The sequence below is a fragment of the Sinocyclocheilus anshuiensis genome, unplaced genomic scaffold, assembly GCF_001515605.1.
Source record: "Sinocyclocheilus anshuiensis isolate Anshui unplaced genomic scaffold, SAMN03320099.WGS_v1.1 scaffold834, whole genome shotgun sequence".
In the NCBI taxonomy this organism is placed as follows: domain Eukaryota; kingdom Metazoa; phylum Chordata; class Actinopteri; order Cypriniformes; family Cyprinidae; genus Sinocyclocheilus; species Sinocyclocheilus anshuiensis.
The window spans coordinates 8,646-19,799 of record NW_015540885.1 but is presented as its reverse complement, the minus strand read 5'-3'; the positions used below and the strand labels follow the sequence as shown (position 1 = coordinate 19,799).

The 11,154-nt window shown below is 39.2% G+C and overlaps 1 protein-coding gene across 1 annotated transcript in view; it reads right to left on the bottom strand.

The window, feature by feature from the left end:
* Nucleotides 1-9,736, bottom strand: part of LOC107688665 (A-kinase anchor protein 11-like) — a gene marked incomplete at its 5' end in the record, with an annotated part of 12,108 nt that extends 2,372 nt beyond the window's left edge. Inside the window, 5 exons of the mRNA XM_016486388.1 lie at nucleotides 1,369-1,550; nucleotides 1,864-1,910; nucleotides 4,252-4,407; nucleotides 4,556-8,732; nucleotides 9,473-9,736. Of these exons, the coding sequence (XP_016341874.1) occupies nucleotides 1,369-1,550; nucleotides 1,864-1,910; nucleotides 4,252-4,407; nucleotides 4,556-8,732; nucleotides 9,473-9,736 (4,826 nt within the window). The remainder of the gene's footprint in view (nucleotides 1-1,368; nucleotides 1,551-1,863; nucleotides 1,911-4,251; nucleotides 4,408-4,555; nucleotides 8,733-9,472) is intronic.
* Nucleotides 9,737-11,154: the final 1,418 nt, after the last annotated feature.

Sequence of the window (11,154 nt, the reverse complement as noted above, 5' to 3'; positions counted from 1 at the left end):
AATTTTTTGTTCATAAAATTGACATTCACAGTATTATTTAATTTCTTTATTGTAAACATAGTAAATATTAATAAATATATTTCATAGGCCTTGATAAATAAAAAAATAAAATAAAATAAAATAAAACCTTATTTAATTGGTTTAACTTTTGGGGTTGCAATATACTGTACTTGATAATTCATATAAGTTCATATCTATGATAATACTAAGAAGTGCTGGGACTAACATATTACAAGTAACGCGAGTTACATAATCAGATTACTTTTTTCAAGTAACTAGTAATGTATTACTTCTTAATTTACAAGAAAATACCTGAGCGACTTTTTCAAGTAAGTAACACCAGTTACTGTTTTCCCATTTACTGAATGACAGCACTCTTGTCCCCGTGTTGAGAGAAATTGGGAGTGAGGGCAGAGGCGCTGTGTGTGTTGTGTAAGCATGATGCTTACTGTAGTTCTAGACTACAGGCCAGGCCAGATGAGGAAAAAGTAACGCAAAGGGAATGTAACGCATTACTTTTCATAAAAAGTAACTAACACTCATCATTACTCCAGTCTTCAGTGTCACATGATCCTTCAGAAATCACCCTAATATGCTGATTTGATGTTTAAACATTTCTACTTATTATCAATTATCAAAACTTTTTGTGGAAACTGGTAAGATTTTTTTCAGAATTCTTTGATTCACAGAAAGTTCAAAAGAATATAATTTATTTGTAATAGATTTTTTTTGTAGCATTATAAATGTATTTACTGTCACTTTTGATCAATTTAATGCATCCTTCTTTATTGTAAACATAGTAAATATTAATAAATATATTTCATAGGCCTTGATAAATAAAAAAATAAAATAAAATAAAATAAAACCTTATTTAATTGGTTTAACTTTTGGGGTTGCAATATACTGTACTTGATAATTCATATAAGTTCATATCTATGATAATACTAAGAAGTGCTGGGACTAACATATTACAAGTAACGCGAGTTACATAATCAGATTACTTTTTTCAAGTAACTAGTAATGTATTACTTCTTAATTTACAAGAAAATACCTGAGCGACTTTTTCAAGTAAGTAACACCAGTTACTGTTTTCCCATTTACTGAATGACAGCACTCTTGTCCCCGTGTTGAGAGAAATTGGGAGTGAGGGCAGAGGCGCTGTGTGTGTTGTGTAAGCATGATGCTTACTGTAGTTCTAGACTACAGGCCAGGCCAGATGAGGAAAAAGTAACGCAAAGGGAATGTAACGCATTACTTTTCATAAAAAGTAACTAACACTATTCATTACTTTTTTAGGGAGTAATGCAATATTGTAATGCATTACTTTTAAAAGTAACTTTCCCCAACACTGATACTAAGTGTTCTCACCTGCTGCAGCTCCTGGGCTGAGAACTGGCTCAGCTGCATTAAAGACAGATCAGCGATAGAAGCGGCGATCCACTGGAGCACAGCCGTCAACTGGGGGTCCACAGCTCGACCCTGGACATCTGTACTGACCACCAGCAGAGCTCTTTCTGCCGGCCTATGCTCCCTCTCCACTCGCACCGCTCCTGCACGGACAAAACACACACGTTCAGCCCATACATACACACAAAAACCATCACCTTCAGCAAACCAGTTCCCACGCTCTCTCTGTTAACTAGGCCAGACACAGAACCCTGCTTGAGCTCATCGTGGATAAATAGTCTTGTGGCTTTGACAGGGGCGCGCTGAAGGTGCTTGGCCAAGTAAGACCACTTTAAATGAGTGGCAGCACAAAAATTAGGGCTGAAATTAGTCTAACAGTTGAGGTCTAACAACAGACCACAGAATAAACACCAGCACTGGAGAAAAATACAAAGAACAGATATAGTTTTTATTTACCGCCTGAATCCTCTTTGGCCTCAGCTTCCTTCTCTTCAGTGCCATCGCTGTAAGGTGAAAAATATTGCAGGTGTAAGACAGTCTCACTGACAGACTGAAGGGAAAGACACCACAAACCACATGCAGAAGAGAGTGACAGGAGCTCCCAGCTTCCCAGTTCTCATATAAACCAGCTCCAATACTGTTTCAGCTAGAAATCATGGCATATTTATGACTTACCCATACTAACAGATATTGATGCCATACTTTTTTTTAAATAGATTTTTCTTGATGCCTTTAACTGAACGACTGACTTGGGGTGTGGCATTATGGGTAAAAAATCCTCTTAACATTCATGCAATCAGAGGAACAACGTTTTCTACCAATCAAAATATTGCTTAATTTAATATTGGCAGATGAATCAGCAGTATATCATAAATATTTGTTGTCCAGCTCTGATTTGGATGAGCATTTAGTAGTAAAATTAGTAGTAATAGTAGTAAGATTAAATCAGCATATAAGAATGAATTCTGAAGGATCATGTGACAGTGAAAACTGGAGTAATTGTTGCTGAAAATTCAGCTTTGCATCACAAGAATTACATTTTAAAATATATTAAAACAGAGATCATCCCTTTTAAATTGTAATATTTCACAATATTACCTTTTTTATTGAAGTTTTAATCAAATCAAGGAGACTTCTTTCAAAAATATTTTTGAACTCTTACCAACCCTTAAATCTATTTTATTGTACTTGTACTCGCAGAACATAAGACAAGGAGAGATCATAAATCGAACGACAAAGTCTTTCGAAAATTTAACAGCCAAAAAAGCACAAAAAGCACATATTCACAGTGTTGCTTAATTTTATATCACCAGCAAAATCACTGCAAATATGAATATCATGAATATTAAAGGGGTCATATGATGCTTTTTTAAAGATCATTATTTGGTGTATTTGGTGTAACAGAATATGTTGACATGCTTTAAAAAGGAAAACTTGAAATCGCATCATATGACCCCTTTAAATTTATCGCCTAAGCCTCGATTGAAAAAAAAAATAAAAAAGACAGCATAGGACACCATACTGAATTGGCCTAAACAGTCAACTATTTACAACTGATAACTTGCAATATTGTTAGATAAATCAGCAGTATATAATTAATATTTGTTGCCCAGCTCTGATTTTGTGTGACCATTTTCTAGAACAGGTTTAAATTAAATTGTTAAGAAGTAAACAATCATGATTCTATATCTGTTTTTTAAAAAAATAAACATTAACTTTGTATGGAGTGAGTCACGATAAACTCTAATGCACATGATTCATGTTGTAAAGGAAAACTTGAAATCGCATCATATGACCCCTTTAAATTTATCGCCTAAGCCTCGATTGAAAAAAAAAATAAAAAAGACAGCATAGGACACCATACTGAATTGGCCTAAACAGTCAACTATTTACAACTGATAACTTGCAATATTGTTAGATAAATCAGCAGTATATAATTAATATTTGTTGCCCAGCTCTGATTTTGTGTGACCATTTTCTAGAACAGGTTTAACGATACATTAATTATTGGTTACTCTAGAAACACTGCCTCAAGCTGACAACCACACCTTTCATAAATATTTTGATACATATTCATGGTATCTTGGGTTGTTCAAAACAAAAACTGACTCATACATTCTGACTTTTAGTGTCTTGGGAGATATTAAATTGTTGATAGAAAATGCTTCCATTGAGACACTGCAGCAAAAACACTACAAAACAATGCCTGCCTTTGAAAGACAATACCGTGTGACTCAGCCGTCATGTTTTGAAGCCAAAGACAGTTACATTATTCTGAGAATGAAAACAAGGCAGGACAAGGCCCTAGGTGTTCCTCAGAAATTTTGGAGAATGGAAAAATCAGCATCCCTGGCTTCAAAAATTGTAAAATGGTTTGTGTATAAAAGAAGAAAAAGAACAATAATAGTTCTTCAGCAAAAATGAGTCACACAGTAGGTTCTCCTACTCCAAAACCTAAACTGATAAAACTCAGACTAAACATGTGAAAACAGTCAAAATACCTCTACTGAAAACCAAACACGCCTGCAAATGGTATGAAAAATGCACTAAAACACTACTATACAACTTACAGATCTGACACAGACAATATACTTCACACATTCAGTCTGAGCTCTTCTAACACAAATTTGTCCTCTCCCATATTGGTAAGGTCATTGTAAATCCATTCGTTCCTCTGTTAATTCACCAAATCGTACTTTCCACAATGATTAGAGCCACATGCTTGTGAAAGGTGCACAAGAAAAGAAAGCAGAGTGAACTTGAGTGTGGTAGTAGACCAGCAATGCTTCATTTAAAGTTTAAATGAACTGTGTAATGCTTGTAAGTGTGGTGGGACTTGTTCACCTGTCACTTAGATGGTGAAAGCTGCTGCTCTCATCTGGGTGGTCTTCTTCAAAACTCAGATTGGACCAACTACCGAGACTGTCATCACCAACACTCAAACTGAGCTGCTGACTCACTGTTGACTCCGTCACATTGACGCATTCTCTTCTGGAGGTACTGAAACAGGAAAAAAGTCATCAATTACGATGAGCCAATATAAAAAAAAAAAATTTAAAAATCTAGGAAATCCACTTGTCTTGAGTAACTGATGAGCAATTTTAAGTGATAGGCTGTATGTATGACTCTGTGAAAGCTGTCACTTTACCCAAGATTGACGGTTTGGCAGACGTTGGACAATGCGGATGTCATAATCTCTGTGGTGAGACTTTCTGCAAAGCTTGCGCCATCATGACCAATCCCACTGTCTGCATTCAGACTGGTGCAGCTCAGTTCCTTTTTGGCTTTCTCAATGGCACTGGACACCATTTCTTCAGCAAAAGCTGCTCTTTTTTCCAAATCAATGTGTATTCTAGGGATTTCCAGTCCAGTCACTGCATCTGATTCTTGTTGCCTCCTTATTTTCAGTCCCTGGAAACCACGACGACCGTCTCTACTGCAAAACAGGCAATCTCGACCTTGGCAGTATCGACAGGCTTCATATGCCTCAGCCAGCTTTTCTGTGAAGGAATTGCTTTCAAGTGCCCTCCTGTCCCCCGCTGCCTGAACACATGCTGGACCCAGCGTTATTTCCAAAGTGTCATCAACAATTTTCCTGGCATAATGTTCAATCACTTGCATTACACCATTGTTGCTTTTGCCATCATTTAAGCTGCTTGTACTATGGTAGAGCCTGTTAGTTTCTGTGCAAGGTAAAAGAGAGCATGAAAATGTATTTTTGATGAGATTTTCTGGCATGTCCTCAATAGTGGATTTCCTGTAGAGGCAAGAATCAGTGAGCGATTTTGGCAGTCTAACTGAGCTCATTCTCAGCTTTCTCGTAACGTCACATGTGATGTTGTAGGCCAGCGACTCTGCAAAGTTCACAAGTTCTACATATTCATTACTGCTCAGGTCTTGAACGTCTTGACAAGCACATGGCAGAGATTCACAAGAGAATCCATCTTTTCCATCACTAAGTGCAGCGTGGGATGACTTGGATATGGCAATTTGGGAAACATAAGGACTACGATCATTGTGTAAACGCCTAGATGAGTGAAGCCTCAAAGGAGATCTCTGCTTTATTTTTCGAGCCGCATGAGCCAGGCCAGATTTAATAGATCGATACGCCAAGCGAGTGGCGTACTGATCCAATATAAGCTCTCGGTTGCCTCCCTCTTTCTTGAGCACCTTAATGAGGTATCCTGCATATTCGTCAGTGACACTCTCGCAACTTGGATACTCTGATGACATCCCACTTGAACTGCCACTCACCTGGACGCCACCAGGCCACTGACAAGTCAAATTTCCCAAAAGACCATCTCCGCTCTGACGTTTGTCTGCAGAGTTCACAGATCCTCTTTTTATCATTTTGTGACAACAGTGGCTTGAACTCATCATCTTCTTGACATCATTGATGACTTCTCCAGCCACTTCTCCAGCGTATGTCCACAAAGAATTTAAAGTCTGCTCTGAGAACTGTGCGCTATGCAAGGCAACACTGCCCTTGCTTTCGTCACCCACCGGCTTCTTCACATCTCCGAGGCTTAGTGTGTCCATCTCAGTGGCCATGGAAACAATGTGGCACGCTAAACGCTCTGCATAACGGAGCGCACTCCTCTCGATCATTCGGCTCCTGACATTGGGACTCAACTCTGCCTGGCAGTTTCTAGAGTGAGGGTTATCTTCCTGGTCCTCCTCCTCATCTTCATTGCTGCCAGCTTCTTCAGAGAGAGACCTAATGAGTTTCAGCATGAAATCGGCCTTGTCTGATACGGAACCTTCTTCTTTGGTGTCGGCGGCAGGTAGGTAATAAGGGGTGGGTGGAGGAGTCGCAGGAGAAAATTCTTTTGCAAGCGTACCTTTGAGCTTCTTCGAGAACTGTCTGATCTGTTTCTCACTGTACTCGTCTGATGGCTGCTGAGGACTTGAGGGTGGGGTGCTAGGGATTTCAGACGATTTTGTTCCAGAGTTGCTGCTTGAAAAATCATCTGCACCGACTTTTCTACCACCACATGAGGCAACTTCAAAAGTGGGCACTTCCAATGTGTCCATTCTCACGACAGAACGGATCTCTTGGGTGAGCCTGGAGACTGGACGTACACTTCTGGAGGATGGGTCACAAGAGCCCTTTGACATCAAGTGAAAGGGAATCTGAGAGGGACCTCTCTCAGTCGATACATCGTGTGAATTACCACTTCCATGGCTTGGAGTGGATATGCGAGCTGCTATTGTTTTGCTCAAAGAGTCTGCACAATCCTCTACTTTCTTCTTCACTTTTGTTGAAGAATGCATAAGATCGAATGCCTCACCTACTATAGTGTCCACCATATTCCCAGAAAAGTTCTGAAAAGTCTTTCCAATCGAGGGTTTGCCGGAATCATTTTCAACGGATGGATTGCCAACAACTTCCTCATCACTGGCATCCTGGATTCTTGCAGGACCTGGTGATGATTCAGTCTGAGTTGCTTCAGAGGTATCTGAGGTTGAGGATGCCACTTCCCCTTGGCAACAAATGGTTCTTTTAGGAATGGTCTGACATACATGACCAATACTGGATTTATACAGAGAAGGTTCATCTGAGTTGTGCACATGGGCTATGGCCTTGCCAGCCACAAGAACTGGAACACAACTGGCCATACCTGACATGCAATACAAGGCTTTCTTCACTGTGCAACCATCCTGCTCTTGATTTGCAGCCTCAACGGCAGCCTGAGATCCAAGATAGCTAGTTTGGGCACTGCAGGTTTTTGTGATGAGAGAACTATCTTCAGCACTCACATAGCAAATGTTGTCTACTGACACACTGATAGCTGCCTGTGTAGTGAAAGTCACAGCAGTTTTTGAGAGCTCTATAAAAGCCTCTTGGAGAACAGACTCCGACAGGTCAGAGGCGTAGGATGAAACCACTTCCTCCTCTTGCTCAAACGACCAGTCACTTGGCGTGAGTGGCGTTGAGGGATGCGAAAACTGGCAAACCTCCATAATTCCTTCAAACACTAATTCCTCAGCAAGATCTGCAGCAAATCGTGTGACAGTATTGTTGAAAATCTGCTTTTTCACAAAGAGAAACTCCTTGAGGGCTCCAGAAATGGCTTCTCCTACTAGGAAACTGGCTAGACCGTTTATGGCATGCTCTTTTAACACATATGCATGGCGCATACCTATCTCATGAAAGGCCATTTGAAATACTGAAGAAGTCAGCCTTGCAGCCAAATGGCAAAGTGTAGTGGTACAGGAGGACACACCTTTCTGCAAGTCCTTTAAGGCACTTCCAAGGCTCATTTCAACCAAGTCTGTAGCAAACTTCTGAATCCCATCCTTAAGAGACTGTGATTGGGATTTGGTGATGGTGACTGTCTCCTGGATGTCTGAAAGCTTCATTAGATGCCCATTAGCGTTTTTGAACTCCTTATGACACACACAGCTCAAGTTCTTATTAATGTTAAAATCAACAGGGGAGGAGTACCCACAGACAGATCCAAGGATTTCTTTTGACAGGTTGTTAGCAAAATCAGAGTATGTTTTGTACAGCGAGCAAAGATCCTGTGGTTTACTTAATTCTGAGCCATCTCCATCTGCCTTCCAAAAATACTCTAAGGACCCTCCTTCTCCCAGTGGGCTAAATGCAGATGAACGAACTGGACTGAAGAGCGGCCCGCTTTCCTCGCAGGGAGTCCTCGCAGGCCATGGGGAATCTGGTGAATCAGAGTGAATACTGTACGGTGATCCTGGTTTAAGTGGAGTTGGTTTCTTGACATTGGCTGGAAGAGTCCTATGATCAAACTTTTGAGGGTTCATTGCTGTGGTCGAGCACCCCCTTGATACAAATTTACAACCAGAGTTGTCAACATGCTTCTGTGTTTGACCAGGGAGGGGCTGTTCTTTAAGGACCTTGATGTTGGAATCAAAAGACTGGTCTAGTTCATCAAACTGATCAAAGCTGTCGAAAAATTCACTGACTTCTGAGTCAGAATCTTCTACTCCATCCTTTAAAACGGGGATCTTGGGAATGTCAAGTTTTGCTTTAAGACTCTTCTGATATCCAACTTCATCCAGGAATATAATAGGGCTGGGACTTGAGCAGTCTGACTCATCTGACTCTGTGAGGGATGTGGAAGTAGCGTGTCCCTTTGGAAGACTGCTAAGTGCATATGAGCTCTCAGAACTTGCGGGCCACGGTGTTGACTTCAGGACAGTTTCTGACACTTTTGAAGCAGCCTTTTCCTTGCGCAATGACTTCCTCGGTATGGAACTTATAATAATCCGAGATCCAGATAAGTCTCTTAAATGCGAGGGAACAGTCTGGGATGCCACATCCCTTTGATTCCTCTGACTACGGGCACCTGCAAGATCAGAGAACAGTCCATAAGAACAATTCTTATTAACAGTTAATTAAATGCAGAACTAGCAGCTGATCACAAGCATTTACTTTCAAAGCTTTTATGGTTGCTGGTCACTTGCTATATATGCTTCTCATTCAGGAGAGCTAAAATGAATATTTACACACAACTGTTCAGAAGTTTAGGGTCAGTAAGATATTTTTGAAAGATATTAATACTTTCATTCAGCAAAGATGCATTAAATTGATCAAAACAGTAAAAACATTTATAATATGTTGCAGCAGATTTCTATTTCAAATAAATGCACTTCCTTTCAACTTTCTATTCACCAAAGAAACAATAAAAAGAAATGCATCACGGTTTCCACAAAAATATTAAGCAACACAAGTGTTTTCAACATTGATAACAAAAATAAGAAATGTTTCTTGAGCAGCAAATCAGCACATTAGAATAATTTCTGAAGGATTATGTGACACTGAAGACTGGAATAATGATGCTGAAAATGTAGCTTTGCATCACAGGAATAAATTACATTTTAAAGAATATTAAAATAGAGAACATTTATTTCAAATTAAATAAATGCAGCCTTGGTGGGCATTTGAAAGACTTCTTTCAAAAACATCTAATCGACCTCAACATTTTGAATGGTAGTGTAAATTAATAAAATAAAACGGTTTTATTCGAACCCACATTGAAACAGGAAGTTATCCTAATATTATCATGAAAACATCATAAGTAATAACCTGTATCTTCCTCTTCAAGATGCTCAAAAGCAGTAACAAAGTCCTCTTCGATAGAAGAGACAGATTGATTGGTGTCATCATCCTCAGCTTGGCATGCTTCGGAGATGCCCCTCTGCAGAACCTGTAACTCCAGTGCATACCTTATCCCAGCTGTGTATCGAGCCAACAACCCCAGCATGCTGCAAACACTAATCTGAGGAGTGGGGCTATGTCTCAATATGCACAAGACTCTTGAACATGCCTGTGAGAGAAAGAAAATAACGCCTGCATTTTTAAAAAACAATGAATAAATGAAAAAAAAAAAAAAAGAATCAATCAAATGCTAGGAAGACACAATGAAAGCCTTTACGTCATGATGCATTCTCCATATAAATTGTTATGATAAACTTAATGTTAATCTGGAAGATAAACATAATTCTACATAATTACAAACAGTGGTGGAAAGAGTACTGAAAAAACATACTCAAGTAAAAGTACCATTACCTTCCAAAAAATGTAGTGTGAGTAGAGTAAAAGTACTTGTCCAAAAAACTACTTGAGTAAGAGTAAAAGAGTAGCCTATTTAAAAGTACTCATGAGTATTGAGTAGTGAGTACTGAGCTGTGGATTCTACCCCCTCATAATAAACGCTGTACACCGCAATTTACACATTTAAAAAACGTTGTACATTCTGTAATTCACATTATCTTGTTTGTCATAAAGAATGAAGAATATCTATCATCCAGCAGTTTTAATTTTGACTGCCAACTCTTTAAAATACATTAAAACAGCATGGAAACAGTATTCAGTTGAAGAAAAGATGAAAGTTATTCTCAATTCAATCATCCACATTTAAATCATAAAGTTTGAAAAAATAGATTTAAAATCATGTGTAAGGCCACTGAGACAGCATATGCTGTTGTTGCACATAAAATATGAATGTTTAGAAAAGTGCAAATACAAACACCATTAGAAACTCATAGTTCAGCATCACACACCATGATATGGGTTAAGTTTTAGCTTTTTGCAATAAAGAAATAAAAATAACTAAACTTGATAATTTATGCTACAATTTTAACATAAATGCACATTGTTCTAGAACAGTTGTTCTCAACCTTTTTTTCCACTGGGCCGCACTGTGGTCCAAGTGCAAGTCTCACGGGCCGCACGCATATAATTTACATATTATGTCACCAATACAAACCAACCAGGTTTATAATAGCCTATTATAGCATAAATATTATGATATCTAATCGATTACATTCATTGAAATAAATAAATAATTATACTCACCATTAATAAAACACCTGATGCTGTCAGGAGCTGACCAATTTTGTGAAATTCGGCGAAAGGAGTAACAGCACAATGAAGTTGCGATTGTAAGTTGCAGTCTGTAAGACGCGCACGGAAGCGTGACGACGCGCGACATTGCAGAAAATATGCATTCACAAATGTAGCCTATGTTGATCCAAATATGGAAAACGCTTTCGAATTTAATAATCTGAGGTTCTCTCCAGAGATGTTTTGCCACATTTCTGCAATTAAGGATGATTGCTGCATATGGGTGTTTCCTTTTGCCTGAACTAGAGCCCTGCATCTAAGCCCGGGCCCGATGGGCCCCGACTTTTTTACGCCCCTAGGGCCGGCCTTCGGGACAATTTTCACGTCATAGTTCAGACGCGGGCCGGGCATCGGGCTTGTTT